Source organism: Grammomys surdaster, unplaced genomic scaffold (genome assembly GCF_004785775.1).
Source record: "Grammomys surdaster isolate TR1022 unplaced genomic scaffold, NIH_TR_1.0 278, whole genome shotgun sequence".
NCBI lineage: Eukaryota > Metazoa > Chordata > Mammalia > Rodentia > Muridae > Grammomys > Grammomys surdaster.
Window position 1 is genome coordinate 7,653,730 of NW_021604719.1, and position 20,948 is coordinate 7,674,677.

Here is a 20,948-nt window from a genome sequence, read left to right on the forward strand (position 1 = left end):
ACTAAACTCATTTAGCAGCACTTTTTTGTTTGTTTAGTTTCTTTTTCTTTTTTCTTTTTTTTTGTTCATTGTGTCTGGGGAAGGCAGTCGTGGGGATGGGAGTCCAGGATTCTGCGTTTTGACAGTTTCAGGGTGACTTTCATATAGTAGATTCAGGGGATGCACTCTGAGAAGTCTTGATCACTGTGAGGGATAACTTTCTTTTTTAGAGCTATGTCAAAACGACCCTTTAGAATGGAAGCCAAGTGCTCTTCATCTAGGTCAATGGCTGAACTCAGAACACATTGAGTGAATGATGAAGATGAAGTGAAATATATGAAAGTAGAGTGAGTAATAAGTCATTTAGCCACATGGACCTTGGCAGCGTTCTCTTCTGAAAGAATTTCTAACGCAATTCTCTTGGACAGATTTCCCCCCCCCCCCCGGGAATCGTACTGGACTACATTTCCCATGATGCCAAGCCAGACCCACGCAGGCGCACTTGGAACCACCGGCGCCAGTTTCCCGAAACCTGCAGGTCACTTGTTTGTGTCCCGCCCCCTCTTTCCCCTCCCGCTGTCCGGGTCTCTGAGAGCAGTTCCCGGGGCACTGCTAGTGTGTGCGTGGTGCAGGATAGACTCATGGCTTCGCCGCTGAGGTTCGACGGGCGTGTGGTCCTGGTCACCGGCGCCGGGGGAGGTGAGTCTCGCGCCGGGCCCGCAATCCGGATAGAGGGACTGTGGCGCGCAGCTGCGGGATGCGGAGCTGGTGCTGGATCGGGAGGGACCGGCGTGGGCCAGGGTGGTTGGGGCACTGGGCTTGTCGGCAGGTGCTCCGGGTCCCAATCCCAGAGGGAGCTCCTAAGACCCACGTCTTTCCCAGGGGAGATGTCAGCAGGGTTGCAGGGTGCACAGCTGAGTAAAGTTCGTCCTCTAGTGTGTGGCTATGGACTGTGACTTTCGCTGCCTTTGGACGCTTAGGCCTCTGTCAAGTCACGCATGGGCTTAAAAGAACTTCTTGGGTCTGGCGTCCTACCCGAGGAATTGACTTGCCAGCAGCCCCTTGACTTTGAGTCCTTGAGTGTTTGTTTTCCTTTGCCTCATGATTCAAGTTTTTTTTTTTTTTTTTTGAGAGGGCCACACACCAAAGTTCACCGGAATTGTGGCAAAGGTCACACACTGATGTGTGTGAAAGGGTGAGAGATGATACAGGGGTAAGGTAGGAAGGGAGGAGAACTTGAGAGCAAAGGCATTTCTGAAGTGTGCCAGCCAGTGTGAAAGCTGCCTGTCTTTGATTTCGAAATAGAGAATTATGATTGAAACAATGCTAATTCTAAAGGACAGAAAATTAAAAAACTTCACATCTAGGTAGATGTTTTGCAGTGAAATGTCTTCATTAGTTCCACACCAGTGAGTAACCTCTAGCCTCAGTGTGCAGAGTATTGACTTAATCAACCTTTGATCTTGTTATTATTGAGACAGGGTCTCATGTAGCCCAAACTGGCTTTCAACTCCTGATCTTCCTCCGTTTATTTGTATATTTATTTGTATGTTTATCAATTTACCTTAAGTTTTCTATTAAGCTTTCCCATTTAGCAGTGGAATATATCAACTAAAACTGAAAATAAAGAAAGTTAAAAGAAGTTTAAGCCAGAGAAAAATCTTCCACCCCTGGCTGTTAACTTCACAGGTCAGTTCCCCAAAGGTCATCACTATTTGCCAGTCTCTTAGATTCAGAGTTAAAACGATTCGTAGTTGACAGTTGCATATCCGAGGTTCAGCACAGGTTATAGAAATCGCTAGACATTTAGAATAAGAGAGAATTCGGGCTTCAGGTGAGGTATGACTTCCAAGTCATACCTTTGAGCTGTCATCGGATCTCTGTCATAGTCCAGGTACCCTACCTAGGTCATTAGTGTCCTGAAGTAAGGGGACTGCCATTGACAGATCAGCAGACCAGGTTAAAAAGTTGCCTCTTCAGGACTATTTTTAAACATGGAGGGTATTTGAAGAGAAATAGCTGCTTAAGCAGCAATCGCCAGAGCCCTGGTAAGGTGGAATCTGTCCCACTTCTGCTTCTAACATGTCCTATAATTGTGCCTACTGGTGGACTCCAGCTCACATGCAGTGTTCTAGCAGCCCTGAGAATGCTAGTAAATGGGTGGGAAAACATGGCTTTAACTTGTCTAACTTCTGCAGTGAGAAGAGGGTCTGAGTGGAGAGGATGTTGAGAGTACCAACAGAGGGACCATCTTCTACTAGTGTAATGACTTATTATTTTAAGATGGAGACCAAGCTTCATGGTCTAAAAAAATCATGCTAACATCTTTCAACTTTATCTTTTTATCTTTATCTTTGTTTCTCATTAGGATTGGGCAGAGCTTATGCCCTGGCTTTTGCAGAAAGAGGAGCATTAGTTGTTGGTAAGTTGTTGTGTTTTTCTTTTAAACTGGTAGCTGTTAGCAAAAATGGAATTTTCACAAGTGCCCTTTGTCCTTCTAGTGCAATTAAGATTTCATTTCATAAGTTTTATTTCTGTCAGAATTTTTTTTTTTTAGTTTAATGCTAACTTTTTCCTTTATAAAGGTTGGCTTTTTATTTATTTCTTAAGGCAGAATCTTATTTAGCCCTGGATTGTTGAGATTACAGGTGTTCACTACCATGCCTGGCTTAAGTCACTTTCTGAAGTAACCTACTTTTATAGACTTTCTCATTTAAAAGAATTGATAAAGAGGTATAAATATTTATTATATAGAAGGAAATTCTTGACTTTAGTCTTGTGGGCGGTTACTTTTTGACCTACTGACATGAGATTAAAGCCCCTGGTAAGTACTTTGGTAATAGTAAGAAATAGTTGAAGCTTGGAGGCAGGAGGCCATAACTATGAGTTAATTTTTTTTTTTAAAGAACTATTACAATGGAAAGCTTTTTAAAACTGTAAAAAAAATGATGTGTCAATTATGTGAATGTCAGTTCAACATTGGGAGTCAAGACTGATTGAAAGGCGCGGTGTTGAAGAATACGGAGGATTCAGTAATCTGAATAGTTAGGACTAGCATCATGTTTTTGGGAGTTGGTGTGGATACAGAAACCACTTTGTCCACAGTTGGGGATGAATGGGTGGTAGAACAGGGGTGCATGCAGGGCAGATGCTCGGGCCTGATGATATTTTATAGCATATTCTGAGGATAAAACTGCTGGCTAGCAGTGGCCTTCTAAAGTTTGGGCACTGTAGTATTTGGCTGCATATTTCTTATTGTCAGGTGTACTTGAGGATGCTTTATGTGCAGGTCTGAAGACGCTCACCGTTACTGTTTTCTCTTACTTCATGTGCTATTAAGTTCTTAGTATTTTACCCTTAGCCTGTTTGTAATGTAAATTCTACTCTCTTTTTGAGTTTTCACAGAACTTTTTCAGTCTTTCCTAACTCCTAAAGGACTCTAGAATATTTCCTTTTGCAAAGAGAGTGTTTTGTTCATTGGGTACATTGCTGACATTTTTGTTGTTGTTGCCTTTTGCTTTTTGTTTGTTTTTTTGGAGGACGGAGAGGAGGGACTGTACGAGAGGTTTTTTGTTTTTGTTTTTTTTTTCCTTTTCCTTTTTTTTTTTTAAAAAAAAATTGCATAGACATCTCCCATCCACCTCAAATCTTAAATCTTTTTTGTTTTTGTTTTGTTTTGTTTTAAATATAATTTCAGAGCAGGGAAACTTGGGCTCTCCAGTCAGGCTCTTCCTCACAGTGCTAAAGAAAATGCACTCCAGTGATTTATGAGTCTGTGCATGGTTTTTGGTTTTTGTTTTCCTATAACCTCTGAATATGTTAAATTCAGATGATGAAGGTTTGAGTTTAAAGAAGGTCAGATATACAAGGACATTGTTTTTGTTTATTATCTCATTGCCTGGGGCAGTTACTCTGCTATTGCAGCAAGTCCTAGCTCAAAGTCCAAGGAGGCAGAATTACTGTAATTGCTCAGCCTGGCAGAAACGATGGTTTTAGTTAGGTGTTAAAGGGCAGGATTCAGTCTTTGTGGAGATACAGATGGATGGACACATGCGCGCGCACACACTCTGTCTCTCTCTCTGTCTCTCTCTCTCTCTGTCTCTCTGTCTCTGTCTCTCTCTGTCTCTCTGTCTCTCTCTCTCTCTCATTCTCTCTCTCACATACTTTAGATTTTGAGACTGTTCTTTGTAGCCCAGCCTGTGCTGGGGTTTGTTACTAACCCTGGCTGGCGTTGACTGTGCAGTTTTTCTGCCTCAACCTTCCGAATGCTTCTATTACAGCCATGTGCCATCACACCAGGCTCGAAGCGGCCGGTCTTTTTGATGACTGCTTTCCCTTTTTTCTTTTTCTTTTTCCCATCGATTTATTTATTTGCTTAACCTCTTTTTTCATCTGTGACTTTCCTGGGGACTTTGTGGGCCACCGAGGCATTTGTTCCTCCCTAAGCAGCACCCTGCTCTTCCTTAGAATTAAAAAAACATAGAAACAGTATGCTTCAAGGCTGCAGTGTATAGCACTGATCTTTGTGTGTTAATACGTTTTGTTCATCGTGATGATTTGGGTTATCTTGTTTCTGGAAGATTGATCCATCATGTATCCTGTAATTGGCTCAGAGGATAGTACGAAGTATAAGACCTCAAGAACTAAAGTAGCTTGTCGCTAATCTAAATCATCTTCTGCTGGATTGTGATGAGTTTATAGTCTTGTATCATAATAGGTTGTTGAAATAGATGGACACTCCTTCCTTTGTGACTCTTCAGCTGTTCCTGTGCTGTGGTCCTGTCAGATTAGCTCCTACCTGGAGCATTGCTATTGGCTCAGAGGGGACATAATGCTGTATGTCAGATAGTTTTATGCCAACTTGACATAGTTAAAGTCATCTGAGAGGCTGGAACCTCAAAATGCCTCCATAAGCTTGGGCTGTTGGCAAGGCTATAAGTTATTTTCTTTATCAGTGATTGATCTGTTGTATGTGGTGCCATCCCTGGGCTGATGGGCCTGAGCTCTATAAAGTGACAAGCAGTGAGCGAGTGAGCAGTGCCTCTCCGTGATCTCTGCATCAATCCTGCCTACAAGGTCCCACCCTGTTTGAGCCTCTGTCTTGACTTCCTTTGATGATGGACTATAGTGTAGAAATGTAAGGCAAATAAGCCCTTTCTTTCCCACCTTGCTTTTGGTCATGGTGTTTTATCAGACCAGTAGAAACCCTAACTAACTAAGACATGCTGGATCTACCTGGTGGTTGGCTCTAGAAACTCCTGCTAAGAAGTGGTATGCTATTTCTTCTCCTATTTCTGTGACCAGGTCCTTCAGCCAACTGTGAAGCTAAGGGTGTCATTAAAGATATGTTCTAATTTTGTAATAATACAAAATGCTATATTTTATATTTAATATAATAAAGTATTTTGGAATATTTAAATTCGGGCATAAGATTTTCTTTTGTTCTAGCTAAGGTATAGACTTCATTTCAAAGCTTGTTTTAAGCCCTGTGTGGTAGCACACACCTGTAATCCTAGTGCATAGGACTTACATTCTAACAATTCACATTTGGTTTTGTATAAATTACACATTGCAGTAAAGGTTTGAATATGTCTGAGGTAGGTGCTGGGAACTGAACAAGACCTGAACTGTACCCAGTTCTCTGAATAATGTCTTAGCTTGAGATCATGAATTTAAGACAGATTGAGGTCTTCTAGTAGGAACTGTAGTTGAAAATTCAGAAAGTTTTGTTCCCTTGAACTAAGGAAATATTGTCTTGGATAAATTAAGTTCCACTCTTATGAACTAAGGTGGATATGACTTCTTTTCTGTGCTATACTTACATAGTAATGGGTAAACAAATCTTCAGCTCCTGTGGGCATTGGTCAGAGTCTTTCAACTCCCCTGTGTCATTGTGACAACTAGAAGGTCAGTCCACGGGGAAAGTCCATCGATTGCCCTAGAAGCAGGTACAAGTTCAAACCCTGCCTTTATTGCCTAATTACATGAACTCTGTAATCTGTTGGATTACAGTGAGACTAAAGTGTGTGAAAAATTGATGACCTTTGCAGAGAGAAGTAAAGGGGCCAGCGTTACACTGAGTACCAGGTACCCATGTGTGTCAGAACTGGACTTCGTTCCTGCATTCATTAATTAACATGAACTCTTTTTTAAAAACCTTTTTAAAATTATTTTTTTTACATCCAGTGTGTGTGTGTGTGTGTGTAGGTCAGAGGACAACTTTAAGGAGTTGGTTCTCTTCTTCCACCATGTTGGTGGGTCTTGGGGATTCAACTGAGGTCACCAGGCATGGCAGCACATGTCTTTACCTGCTGAGCTATCTCAGCAGCTTGAACCCGGGATCCTGTTCACTTAGTGTTATTCTGAGGTCTTGTCTTCCTCCAGCAGCCGCCACCACAACAGTCTCGGTCCCTGTACTCATGAGAAAGAGTTCAGATAGTGGAGAGAAAAAAAGCAAGAGTGTGTTTCTAACAGTAATAAAGTAAAATTACATTCTTTGAAAAATCATTTATGTGGGATGGGTGGATGACTCCAGTGTTAAGGAGGCCAGCCAGAGCCTTTTGTGGTCCTAGGATTTGGTTGTCCTCCATGACTTCATGTGGTAAAATGTAGTGCACACATGCACGCCTTTAAAGATGGGGAAGCCTAGTCTGTTAGTGGTGTTTGGAGTTCACATCTTTGGAAGAGATTAGGTCTCAGTGGACCTCTGTGGCCCCATTCCTTAGTTGGATCCTGCTGGCCTCATGAGGAAAGGGAAGACCTAGGGAGAGGGTGGAATACTGGGCCCACCTGGTGTCGTTATGTGGTGTTCTCTCTCTGCTCTGTCGTCGTCTCTCTCTTATCTCTATCTTTCTCTGTGTGTACATGTCAGAGGTTAACCTCTGGTACCATTTATCAGGAGCTGTCTATATTGCTTTTTTGAGGCAGGCTTTTATTGGCCTAGAGCTCACTAGTTTGGCCACACTAGCTGGCTAACAAGCTCCTGTCTATGCTTCCCCATCCCTGGGATCCTGTTCTTGGTTCTTTGATGCGTGTTCTGGGGATCAAGCTCAGGTCTTTCATGCTTTCAAGGCAAGTAATGTATTGTCTGAGCCTCACATTCTTCTCCCCTTTTTGAGACAAGAGCTCATGTAGCCCAGGCTGGCCTTTACCTCGATAAGTTACAAGAGATAATCTTGAACCTCTGATCTTCCTTCCTACTTCCTTAAGGGAAAGAAAAGTCAAGGATGATTCCAAGTATCTGAAAAAGTAAGAGTGTTCATTTCCTAAGTCAGGGAAGAATGCAGACCGGCAGATAGGAGACACTTCTGTTAGGTCTGCAGTAGGCAGTGGGAGCAGCATTCTGAGATGGAGGTCAGGGCTAGCTTGAAAACCTGTCTCCCTTCTCTACATTTCTTTTTGCTCTTCTCTCTGTGTCACTGTCACATGTAGCCCAGCCTGGCCTAGAATTCACTCTGTGGTCAAGGATGACCCTCAACCCATGTTCCTCCATCCTCCACCTCTTGAGTGAATAGTCTCCGTTATGTATTCTCTTGGTCTCTTGACAGTTTAGTTCTTAAACAGAAAGCAGATGTGAGATTTATTATTTAAACCAGCCAGTGTAACTCCCGTGTTCCTCTCTGCTCTGTGCTCTGCACAGGTAGATGGTAGCTCCGTGTACAGATGAACAGGACAAGAGGTTGGAGGATCAATCTTAGTCTTTAATTTTTTGTTTCTTCTCCTTTAAGGAAACGTTTGCCTCCTTCCTGGTGAGGAAAAGAAAATCAATTAGAGACTGTTAAGGCTTGACTGACAGTATTGAAACTGAATCCCAGCTGTGCTGAGGTGTGGCTTTTGAAGAGGATTAAATCACGATGCTCCGGCCTCCTGAATGGGATTAGTACCCATCTAAAGAGATTAGGGTTGAAGGAGGCTTTCCCTTGCATTTCCAGTTCTTTCCTCATATAGCCTTCCTCCCCTCCGGAGCACACAGCTACAAGACACTGTTACTGAAATAGAGACCAGTTTTCATCATGTAGTAGTTTTGGGGTTTGGGCATTCTAATCACTAGAGCAGTAAAGAATAAATTCTGTTTAGTAACTACCCAGTCTTAGCAGCACAAGAGGTCAAGTCAGGAACCTGGTGAGGAGTTTGCTCTTTGAGTGGCTCTTCCCTGAGCCCGTCACATATTTAGATACATTTGTAGCCATTCTAGAAAAGATTCTTTTTGAACCAAGGTGACTGTTTTTGACTAAACCGAGGGAACAATACAATAACCATTCCAGGGGTTCTGTCTCTTCTCTAGCAGCCAGGTTGCCTAAGAGGAAGCCCGACAATGTTCTCAGTAACCATTGCCTGTGCCTAGTTTATACATGTCTTTCTCTAACATAAGTATGTATATGTGTAAGTCACACACACCCACACCCACAGAGAGAGAGAGAGAGAGAGAGAGAGAGAGAGAGAGAGAGAGAGAGAGAGAGAGAGAGAGAATGAGAACACACATACGTTAATTTTTCTTTTCTCTGTCTTTTGAAACAGGTATAATTGTCAGATAACCTAGCCTACTTTTAAACGCCCAATCCTCTTGCCTTCACTTCAAAGTGCTAGGATTACAAATATTTTACATTTAAGTTAAAAAAGAAAGAAAGAAAGAAAAAAAGAAAATACTTTGGAGGCTGTGAGATTGCTCAGCAGGTTAAGGCCCTCTGCTTAGCCCTGCATTCTTTCCCCTGGAACTATATATGGTGGAGGTAGAGAACTGACTCCTTCCTTCCAGTTTCCCTTCAGCCTCCACATGAGCCCCATGGCACCAGTGTGGCCCCCAAAGACATACATCTAAACATTGTCATTGGTAGTAATCAGGACATAAGCATAAACAGATTAAAAAAATCCATTGGGATCAAGCTATTGTAAAGTTAATTAAATACTTTTTTTGGGGAGTGGGAGGTACTAAGGATTAATGAATCCAAGGTTTATGCCAGCTGAAGGAAATGACCTTTTCCCGTTTGTGGGAATTGAACTTAGAATTTTATGCATGCTGAGAAAGTGATTTTTCATTGAGCTGTATCCCTAGCCCTAAAATAATTCTTGTAAAAAAATATCAGATTATATTTATTTATTAATTATTATTAATTATTGTCTGTGTGTGTGGGGGTGGGGGGTGTGCATGGTATAATGTACGCATAGAGTTCAAAGAACAGCTTCTAAATGTTAGTTCTTTCCTTCCCCATTGTGGATCCTGGGATTGAACCTGTGTGGTCAGGCTTGGTAGTAAGTTCCTTTACCTGTTGAGTCACCTCACTGGCTTTCATCTCGATTGTCAGTGGAACTGGACATGACTGGGTGACAGATATTTTGAATGTTAAGAACATGTGTATGTTCTGCAGTAGTGTTTAAATTATACCAGCATTACTCTTAGTAGGTGGGTGGAGAGTTGGAAGACATTGTTGTATAAGCTATAGTGGAAAGAGCAGCCTGTGATTAACCAAAACACTGAAGTGAGCCTAGATGGTATGGCGTCCTCAGATTGGCCAGTGGGTAACAGGAAAACACTACAAACTTGAGTAAGGTACTAGATGCTAACAGTTACTTGGGCCCATGACTAGGGCAGTGTAGAGGTGTTAGGATCAGTGACAGCAAGCGCCCAGGGGCAGCTGCAGCAGTCTAGGCACAAACCGAGTCCAGCAGCCTCCCACTGCAGACCTGAAGCTCAGAGCAGGGATTGGATCCTAACTGGAGCTCAGTAACAGTTGAAGAATTCTGATGAAGTCAAAAGTGAATGACTCATGGCCTGTGCTTTTCAGAAATGGGAGAAAGGCAAGAGTTAGGCAAATTAAAAGTGAGCTGGTACTGGAGAGATGGCAAAGGTGGTAAAAATGCTGGCCATGTAAGCATGAGGAGCTGAGTTAGATCCCAGAAACCACATTGAAAGAGAATGCAGGGTGTAGCGGCTCAGGCGGCTGTAATGCCAGTTACTTGGGAAGCATAGGCAAGTGGATACCTGGGGCTCTGTGGCCAGTTAGCCCAATCTAGTCAGTGAGTTCCAGGCTAGTCAGAGGTCTTGTCTCAAAACCAAGCAGGGTGGATCTTGAGGAACCACATCTGAGGTTGATGCCTGACCTCCACACATCTGTGCAGTGTCCACCTGCACATACGGAAATCATGTGCAAAAATGTGCACAACACAAAGGTGAGCTCGATTCTCATTGTTTCAGTTCTGGCTTAGCAGCCAGCCCAGAGAGCAGGAAACCGACACACTCTCTCCTCCTCTTCCCTTCCCTTCCCTTCTCTTCTGTTTGTCCATCTTTTGAGACAAAACCTTACAGTCCAAGGCGGCCTAGTCCTCATTATTGTAGCCCAGGCTGGCCTGTGATCTTAGATCTCCTTGTTTCAGCTTCCCGAGTGCTGTGATTACAGACGTGCATTGCCATGTGGCGCTCATGTTTCTCAGTACTTAACATCATTAACTGCCTCTAAAGAATCATAAAACACTAGGGCAAAGGACAGAGAGAAAGACCGAGAAAACCCATTTCCAAGAATCATGGCTTTCACAGCACATAGAATGATTCCAGACAAATCCAGACTTCCCTCTCAGGTTTACACAAAGCACTGAAAAACAATGCTATGATCCTTGTGAGCCATAGATGCACTCAGGTTGGACCTTTCTGCCTCAGCATTTTAATGAAAGGATTTATGATTTGTAATGCATATGAAAAAGAATTTAAACCTTTAAAAAATAAAAGTCATTTGAAAATATGACAGAGATGAGCTAGGCATTGTGGCACACACCTTTAATCCAACAGAGGCAGGTAGACAGGTGGATCTCTGAGTCTGAGGCCAATCTGGTCTACAGAGTTCCACAGTAGCCAGAGAAATCCTGTCAATAAAAAAATCCCAAACCAAACCAAACCAAACCAAACCAAACCAAACCAAACCAAACCAAACCAAAATAACAACAGTAAGACAGCAACAACAAAAAACAACCAATCAAAAAAGAAAAAAGAAAAGAAAAGCTACGCTACCAGAGACACATACCCCAAATAAAATGTGTTGCATGAGCAGAGAAAGTGGTAACGGATAGAGTTGACTAATGAGAGTTACGTGTTAATTCAGTAGAGACAAAGACATGTGCGTTCAAACAATGGGCCAGAATGTATGCCTGTCTTTAGGATGACTAACGGTATAAGCTGGGTAACTTGGCACTTTTAATTTATTTACCTGTGTATCTGAATATGGAGTACTGTGTGTGTGTCAGAGAAAGAGAGAGAGAGAGAGAGAGGAGAGAGTGTTTTAAGTGCAGCTTAGAATTCTGTGGATCCACGAGTTTCTAATACAGCTGTTTAATGAAACCCTGAGAGTAGATTTTTAGAACTGCCACCCAACCCAACAAAGAAAACAAAACCTCTACAGCTCTTAATAGACTCCCCAGCTAGCTCACTGATGTATTTAAAATGACAGGAAAAAGGGAAAAATAACTTGCTTAAGAAGCAAACAAAAACATTCCAGGGCATGAGCTGATTTTTTTTTTTTTTTGAGAGAAGATCTGATGTAGCCCAGGTTGGCCTAGAATTCTCTGTGTACCTAAGGATAACTTTGAAACTCTCGGTCCTCTTTTCTCTTTCTCTCATGTGTCAGGATTATAAGCATGTACCAGGACACCTGCCTTTGAAAGGGATTTTCGAATGGAGAATTTGCAGATATATCACATTTTATAAACTTGTGATGGATCTAGCTGAGAACCCTGTCTTTAGCTATCATGACCTTCCCACACAAGTTAACAGGAGGAGTGGCTGCTTCATCCTTTTCTCTGGATCTTCCTCAAGCAAATATGCTTGACTTATTTTTAGTAGAAATGATGGTTCTTTTTTAAGGCTGAGTAGCTTGGGTGTGACAGGAACAAGTGATTCTAAAGTAAAATTTACCATAGTCTGGATTAATGTATAAACTGTGTTTTATCCAGGGCAGTAGTTGTCATTTCAAACTCTTAAAAAACTGTGGACATTAAGCGCATCAGTGTATAATTGTTAAAAGGTGGAAACATACCTTAATATAAGCTGCTTGGCTTGTTACTTTTGTATCTGGAGCTTTTTCCATGGATTGGAGTGGCAGCCATGCTGCATAGTGTGGGTATCGACTGTTCTTTTTATATTTGAACACAGATAAAGTTTAAAATTTTTGCTTTCCAAGTCATTCGATGACTGAACACGTGTTTCTAGCCTCTTGATTGAAGGAATTTGTTAGTTTAGTTCTGTTGTAATGATACATCCTTTCAGCATTAGTGACCGGCAGTGTTTATGTGTTTTGCTGCACTTTCTAACGTCTCCACTTGGGGGCAGTGTTTCATTACACAGTGGAAAATTCTCCACTTATTGTCAGTTTGGTCTTGGAATTTATTGTGCTATTTTACTTTATTTTTTTTTAAAGAAGGAGGAAAGGGTAGAGAGGAGTGATGTAATTATATTTTAACTGAAATGTAAAATTAATTAAAAAACAATCATCAAAACTTTTGCTTTGTCTTAAAATTTTGATTATTTTTAACTAGTTTTTTTGTCATTTAAATAATTGCATAGGAATGAACAGTTAATAGAATTCAGACTTTGAAGGATCATCTTCCTTTCCATGCCTTGAGGGGTAATGTAAACCTGTTTATTATTTGTGTCTTCACAGAGCATTTTAATTTTCAGTAAGACTGGTAATATTACTTGATTAGGAAAACATTCCTGCATAAATTTAGGAAAACTCACTTTTTTAAAAGAAGACCAAAAGAGAATGTTACTGGAAACACATTTCTTGTGACTGTTTTTACAAATGGCTAGGTGTTGGCTTTTTCTGTCTGTCATCCCTTTATCTCCTTAGTCATATACTGCACATTGAGCCCTCACTTCAATGTAAAGGAATGCTTTTATAAAGAAGAAAACCCTTGGACACAAAACCAAAGCTCATCAATCTTAATTGTAGTATGTAACCGCTCACCATTTGTAATCAGTAATTTATTAGAATTATACTCCTCAAAACCCTGTGGTAGGCCTACAAAACAACCCCTTCACAGTACAGTCTTTGCCCCAGTATTTTTCCCAAGTTCTGTCTCTCTAAGTTACATGGCACTGATCTGCATGTGTCCTGAGTGTTTGGATGCTATGTCATAAAACTTGCCCTGCACTGCTGTGCCACTTGAGTTTGTCATCTGTCCTTAGTGTTTGGTGACTTTGGCTTTGGTGTGTACTTCACGGTAAAGTCTGACATCATTCACTTAACTTTCAGTAAGTTAGAAGCTGAGGTGGGCACCTTTCCCATGTGCTATGAGTTCTCTGAAAACAATGTATAGTCGGTGCTAGCAATTGAGTGTATGGGGATTTTGTGTGTTTACTTTTTAAAAGTGATGAAATCATGGTATAATCTAGTGATCAAAAACATACTAGTTTCATTTATAATCTGTAATCTCTTTTAATAGGTGTTTTCCTGAGTTCTAGATTATGACATTGTTTTGGGACAATCTACAAGTGTTCTCGCCTTGTGGTTAAAAATCATACACATACACATTAAATAATGTTTTATTTTGACTGGGGAAGTTAACTTCGGTTTTAAGTTTATAGTACACTACAATTACAGATATATGTTACATAGTAAGTCTATGTTAAGTATTCGTTTTGCATAATTGAAACTTTAGGCCTATTAAGACTCCCCAGGTCCACTTTCTCCCAGTTTGTGGCAACCATCTTTCTCTTCTGTAAGTCTTTCACTCTGATTATCGCAAAAACCACGAACAAGGGGAGCCGCTTAGTGTTTGTCCTATTCTGGTAGTTTTCCTTCCCGTGGCATAGCGTGTCAGGGTTTATCCTCTCTGTCCATTGCTGGCTGTGGACGTTGGGCTGCTTCTGTACCTCAGCTGCAGTACTAGCGGCTCTCCAGTATTTAAAGAGAATTCCTATTGTTTTTTCTTTTGAATTTAGTTCTTTTGACTAGATAATTTCAAATGGATTGCTGGTAGTTTTCTCTTTGAGTTTTTGTTTTGTTAACTCATTTTAATTGCACAGATTCCTGAGGTTCAGCATGCTATTTCATATGTGCACACAGCATGCATCCGTCATGTCTAATCTCCACCTTTCCTCCACACCTGCTCCCACCACCCTTCTCTCTCCCTAGGTCATTAGGTCGTCTAAAGCCTACTTCTTTGTTTGTTTTAAAGTTTCCAGAACCCCAGGATTGTTTCCTTGTATATTTATTCTTGAAGTGAGTTTTCTCACACCTTCACCCACTCATCCCCCACTCCTTTGCAGAGGGTTAAGTCATATCCTTTCCATTCCAAAAGAGAAGCGGAGTGAAAGTAAAAAAAAATTTATGAGTTGAACCTTAAGTATTTTTGCTGTTTGTTTCTGTGTTGGAAACTTTATTTTCATGGTGCTAGGAGATAAATCTGGGTTTCTTTGTGTGAGGCAGGCACACTGCAGCAGAGCTGCCTCCCAGCAGAGGGGCCTGTTTTGATAACGTGTTTTTTACCTTGTGTTTGGTAAGATTGGTGATAACGTAGGTGGGAAGTGGGGAAGCAATTGAAGAACTACATCAATGATTTGAATTTTATATCTAATATACTTGGGAGGTGGGAAAGATTAATTGCTTGTTTTTTTGCCTTGCAGTGAATGACTTAGGTGGGGACTTCAAAGGAGTTGGCAGAGGCTCCTCTGCTGCAGACAAGGTTGTGGAAGAAATCAGAAGGAAAGGCGGGAAGGCAGTGGCCAATTACGGTATTTGATATACATAGACTGTTTACTTTCCTTCTGCTAATAAAAATTGCTTGCTTTGGTAATCCTTGAGAAATAACTCAGCATTACACTGAATCTAATGATGAAATTAGATTTTTATCTAAATTTACCAAGCCTTTTGAGAACACACTTTATATCATATGTGAGAATTGCTAAGCTTTTGATGTAGATGATTTCACAAACTGTCCTGATACTTAAACGGTTGCAGGTGTGGCTGTGTTCTCACCAGGCGTGTTTAAATTCAAGGTCTCACACACTCCATAGCATCTACTTTCATTCTCCTTAGTGTTTTAAAAGGGTCTCACAGTATGCTGTACTAAGTGGTGAATGGCCGTTTTTGGTGTTGGCTGCCATGTTCTATTGCAGTCGCTGTATGTAGCGTTAGCTTTGCAAAAACTTAAGGGTCAAATTAGATGTTAAGTATGTTATGAAAAAACCTGCAAATGCAGCTTTTACATTTTGGTCTGTTGTTCTAGTAGTGTTGGAAAGAACTTTGTTGAATAGACTTATACTTGGAGCTTTAGGCTGCGGACTTTCCCTGGAGCCAGGCTGTAGGAGCTTGGTTCATTTTGACAGGGAAGGAAGTAGGACATGGTCCATAGTATGTGAGCGAGCATTAAGATGCAAATGCAGTGTTTACTGTCTTTCCTCCCGTATTGGTGATTTAGAAAAAAGTGTTTCAGTTTTTATCTTTAAACTCTAGAGTAGTGGATCTCAACCTGTGGGTCACAACCCCTTTGGGGTTCAGATGACCCTTTCACAGGGATAGCATGTCAGATATCCTGATATCAGATATTTACATTATGATTCGTAACAGTAGAAACTCACAGTTATGAAGAAGCAGCGATTTTATGGTGGGGGTGGGTCACCACGAGTATTAAAATGTCGCAGCATCAGGAAGGTTGAGAACCACTGTCCTAGAGCCTTAAAAACGTACAAGGACAGAAATCTCAGGCTCCTCCCTTTTGCAGCTCTCATTTGCATAGTCTGTCAATCATCAGGGCAACAGCCCCTCCACGTTTTCCAAGGCTAAGGCTTTTCAGGGTTAGAATCTCAGCAGCCATTGGAAGTGCCTGGGCAGATGAGGCTCAGAAAACTCCCAGTGGCAACTGGAGCTGGTGCAGCCCTCTTATGCTCATCTGTAGGGAGCTCGCAGCCTTACTCAGGAAGTCTGGATTTTCAGCCATCCAGACATTGAACACTGAGGATCAGAGACTCTGAAGTCCAAGTGCTCCACAGCCTAAAGCTTGTTGAGTGCTAACATGGTGTCAGATATGTGGAACATTTCACAGTGACCTCACCTGACAGAGTGCAGTCAGTCCTGAACAGGCACAGTAGGAATTATACATGCAGTTACCTTCAGGTGTGAGTGTAAGGCATCCAGGGCATGTGAAGAAAGATTTTGCATAGAGTTGGGTTACAGCCACAAAATAGATCATTATATGTAGGCAGAGACTCCAAAACTTGAGGAAAAAAATGATCAGAAATACTAATGGTTCCACTCATTTTGGAAAATGGCTAACACACACACACACCCCCAAAACAAACAAACAAACAAACAAACAAACAAAGTCCAGTGTCTCCTCTCCTTCTGTAGTTCAGGTTGGCCTGAGAACTTGAGATACTTCTCCCCTTAACTCTACCAAATATAGTACCTGGCCTCAACCTGTATCTCTTACCAAGGACCATATGGATCCCATAGGTCCTGGGAAAGAGGTTGACATTATTCCTGGGTCTCTTAAAAGAACTGACATCTCCTGGGTCCTGTGGACGGGACTGCTGGTGTTTCCTGGGTTCTCCCTTGTGAATGAAGAGCCGGTAGCGAGGCAGTGCTGATGGACGACAGCAGCCAGAGCCCGCCTTTAAGCTTGCCAATGAATATATGAACCCAGATCGTTTATATACATGAAATGTGCACTTATATCTCTCCCACCTCTTAATTTGCCATTAGGGTGCAATGTTTCTGTAGCTATGTAAAATTAAGTATAGATTAAATTAAACTAAGTATTTGCTTGCTATGCTGGTCACACTGTTGCACACTCAGTACCCACATATGATATTCGTTACTATTTGTACAATGGTAGAGTGGCACATTTTCAACTTCATAGGAAGTGTAAAAATTTAATTACTATGTAATTACTTCGTACTCCTTCCCTTTCCCATAAGCAGTTTTATTGGACAGCACTCCTCTAGCTAGTCTTTTGTCAGATTTTTTTGCTTGCTTGTTTATTTGTTTGTTTATTTGTTTGTTTTTTGAGACAGAGTCTCTCTGTGTAGTCCTGGATGTCCTGGAACTCATTCTGTAGACCAGGCTGGCTTTGAACACACAGAGATCCTTTTGCCTCTGCCTCCCAAGAGGAATTAAAGCCTTTTCTCAGCATTTCTTATTCATTCTATTCTATCCTTATTTTGCTCATTAATGGATTGTCTGTCATAAAAATTTCTTTGGTAATACTGCACTCTGTATTGATTGCTATACTAGACTCTGTTGATTGCTGTGTGCCTTTTTTGAGTTTATTCTGTTGGGTGGCAGTATCGCTCATGTGCTCTGAGCCACAGAAAGCGATTTGTGAGGAAGGTTATTGACATTTTGTCCTCGTTGCTCTTCTCAGATTCGGTTGAAGCAGGCGAGAAGCTTGTGAAGACAGCACTGGACACCTTCGGCAGAATAGGTGATGTTTTCTTGCAATTATGATGTCTTTAAGTTCCATTTCTGTTTCTGTGGTAAAATATTCCCAGGGAAAAACAAATTAGGGAGAAGGGGATTTATTTTGACTTGCAAATCTAGGATACAGTCTTGTGGGAAATTATTGACAGGATTTCAGATACCAGTTACGTCATGAAATCAGCAGGACAGAAGTGTATGGGATTTGCTTAAACTCAGCTCAGTTTCTCCGTTCTTACAGTGTAGGAAACCCTGCCTAGGGAATGGTGCCATCCACAATGGCCCAGGTCTTCAATATCAATGAACTTAGTTAAGATAGTCCTCCACAGATATGCCCAAAGGTGAGCTCAATGTAGACAGTCTTTCAGTGAGCTTTTCTTCCCAGGTGAGTGTAGGTTGGGTCAAGTTCACACTGAAAACTAACTATTACATGATACTAATGAGGCTCTTGCTAGCTTCCTCATGTAATAGTTTTGAATTGATATTTGTTTAGCAAACAAATCTCTCTTTCTAATTAGATTTTCGGGTTTGTTTTATAAATCAAATATTTTATTTAACCAATTTTATTGCGTGATGGACTTGAGGAGATGATCTTATTGCCATGTGCATATTTAGGTAGTATTTAAGTTTTTTTTGCATCGTAAGTGATTAAAACATTTTCTGTGCATAAGCTCTTTGTCCTTTTTAATGAATTCAATTAAATCTCAAAATTTTGAGATACAGCTTTGAGATAAATTGGTATTTTGGCAATAATGGACCCAGTGTATTTCTTTTAAGTGATGATTTGATGTCTTATAAATTTAGAAGAAATATGTATGATAAGTGTCGTAGGATTTCTATTGCTGTAGTGAAACACCATGATTAAAAAGCAAGTTGTGGAGGAAAGGGTTTATTCGGCTTATACTTCCACAGCATTGTTCATCACTGAAGGAAGTCAGGACTGGAACTCAAGCAGGGCAGAGTCATGGCGGTAGGAGCTGATACAGAGGCCATGGGGGAGTGCTGCTTACTGACTTACTCCTCATGGCTTGCTCAGCCTGCTTTCTTATAGAACCCAGGACCACTAGCCCAGGAAAGGTACCATCCACAATGGGCTGGACCCTCCCCCATCAATCACTGATTAAGAAAATGCCCTACTGGCTTGACTACAACTTGAATTTATGGAAGCCTTTTCTTAATCGAGGTTCTCTCTTCTCAGATGACTTTAGCTTGTGTCAAGTTCACATAAAACTATCCAGCTCAATAAGGCTCTTCATTTTAGAGACGTTTTCTTGTCCTTCTCTCTAACAACTTCTCCTGGTTTAGTCCCAGACATTGTTATTAAAATTAATGGATTGCAAAAGGGCAACAGGACTGTGGGTCTCCAGTCCGGACAGCACTACTGCTTATCAGTAGAGTGTATCCTGTCCTTGTTTAGTCCAACATACTAGTTTGTTAGGTTGAATCATAAGAGCTATGGTCACGTGCCATCTGACAGGGACAGAAGCCACAGAGTGTGATGCAGGGGAAGGGGATAGCCACAGGATTCTAGAGGCTGAATCTTTAAAAACCTTACTTTCTTTGCATAGTGAGATTACAAAGACTTATCAAATAGAATATTGGTTTCTGGCTTCAGTGTGTTTGTCTGGAATTCATATTTTATTTTATTTTATTTTTGAGAAAGGGTCTCATGCAATACAGGTTATCCCACACTTTTTGTGTAGTTGAGGCTGGCTCTCATCTCATGAACCTCCTGCCCTCCCCTCTCAAGTGGATCGCAGGCCTGAAGAGAGGAGATTTAAATTTTTGAGTATGAGAGGAAGACCTGATGATTGTGTTTTTGTAAGTTAGTTTTTTGTAAGTTAGTTTGTAAGTTTTTTTTTTTTTGCTATAGATATTAAAGTTTTGTTTTGGTAACATTCTTATTTTATCTAGTTTTTCTGGGGGACTTGTTAAAAATAAATGCTAGTTGTAAGTAAGTGTAAATTAATATGTTTACTTTCATTTATGTAACTTGGATCTTTTTCATATTGTAGATATTGTGGTCAACAATGCTGGGTGAGTCTTTCTGTATTTTCATTTGTAGTAAGTACACACCACTGCATTTACCGCTTTGTGTTTTCCCTTTCTCCCTGACCATTCTGTATTATCAATATTTTAGAATTCTGAGGGACCGTTCCTTCTCCAGGATAAGTGATGAAGACTGGGGTAAGATGTTTTTCTTGCTTCTTTGGAATGTAACTATCTATTTTGTCTTTTAGTATTTAATGAATATGCTATTAAGGAAATATTTTGTATTTGCTACTGTTAATATTAATGAGTTAACTATTGAAAATGATTTATATAGTTAGAAGTATCCTATTTTTAAACATTTGTTAAAAGTTGCTGAAAACAGTTTTGTTTCTTAGTATTGACTCTTTCTAGTAGCTTTTACAATGTTTTACCTAACTCTGTCTTTGCATGTGTGTGTGTGTGTGTGTGTGTGTTTTCCCCATGAGAAGAAAAGGCTGTAGAAGAGCCCAGGGTACTACAAATTGAAAACAAAGGCCTTAAGAATAGGGTAGGAGAAAACCTGGATGTTAATCTGAAGCTTTCAATAAACAGGAAATATTTTTTATTTCCCTTCCCTGTATTGTAAAGGTTGAGTTTATGTAACAGTGAAAGCCCATTACATTTATTTTTCTTTTGTTTCTGTTTACGGTCATCAAAGTAAGCAGAGCAGTGGCTGAGAGAATGGCAGGCAGAGCTGCTGAGGTGGGATAATTACGTCATTGCTAAGATGAAGTTCAGCTTCTGTCCCTAGAACTCTTGGAAGAGGTACAATGTCCTGGTGCCTGAGAATTAAGCAAAGGAAAGCTTTTAGTTCTTCCTTGGGACAGGTGGGATAGGAAGCTGAGAACAGAGATCTCAGTGATGAGAATCCATCCTACCCAGTCCCTTACTCCGTATCGGCCCTTCGTCCTGCCTTAGTTGGCATGTACCCTGCCTTTCATCTAGTATTTGTATGGAAACTTTTTTTTTTTGAATTCCAGAATGAAATCAAATGAGTAAGAACGGTCAAAAATGGGACAGCTCTCAATCCAGGGTTTAATGTATTTATTTAGATTTTTTTTGTTTTTGTTTTTTTTCGAGACATGGTTTCTCTGTGTAGCCCTGGCTGTCCTGGAACTCACTCTGTAGACCAGGCTGGCCTCGAACTCAGAAATCCGCCTGCCTCTGCCTCCCAAGTGCTGGGATTAAAGGCGTGCGCTACCACTGCCCAGCTAGATATTTGTTTTTAATGCATGCATATTCATGTATGTGTGGGATGGGTGTGCATATACATTTATATGCCAGAGACAATGTTAGGTTGTTGTCCGGAGGAATGCCACCTACCTCCTTTGAGCCTCTTACTGGTCTGGAGCTCACTAGTTGGGCTAGATTTGTTGGTTAGGAAGTCCCAAGTAGCTGTCTTTGCCTCACCAGCTCTGGGATTACACATAGCATTTGCTACCTGCTTAAAGTTTTCACATGGCTTCTGGAACTCTAACCCAGGTTCTTATGCTTTTGTGACAAGCACTTTGCCAGGTAAGCTAAATCCCTACAGGT

At 41.0% G+C, this 20,948-nt stretch overlaps 1 protein-coding gene across 1 annotated transcript in view; it reads left to right on the forward strand.

The window, feature by feature from the left end:
• The first annotated feature begins 542 nt into the window (after positions 1 to 542).
• Positions 543 to 20,948, forward strand: part of Hsd17b4 (hydroxysteroid 17-beta dehydrogenase 4) — a 68,022-nt gene continuing 47,616 nt past the window's right edge. The window contains exons 1-6 of the mRNA XM_028777127.1: positions 543 to 678; positions 2,348 to 2,401; positions 14,591 to 14,698; positions 17,329 to 17,388; positions 19,397 to 19,418; positions 19,522 to 19,568. Of these exons, the coding sequence (XP_028632960.1) occupies positions 621 to 678; positions 2,348 to 2,401; positions 14,591 to 14,698; positions 17,329 to 17,388; positions 19,397 to 19,418; positions 19,522 to 19,568 (349 nt within the window). The 5' untranslated portion in view covers positions 543 to 620. The remainder of the gene's footprint in view (positions 679 to 2,347; positions 2,402 to 14,590; positions 14,699 to 17,328; positions 17,389 to 19,396; positions 19,419 to 19,521; positions 19,569 to 20,948) is intronic.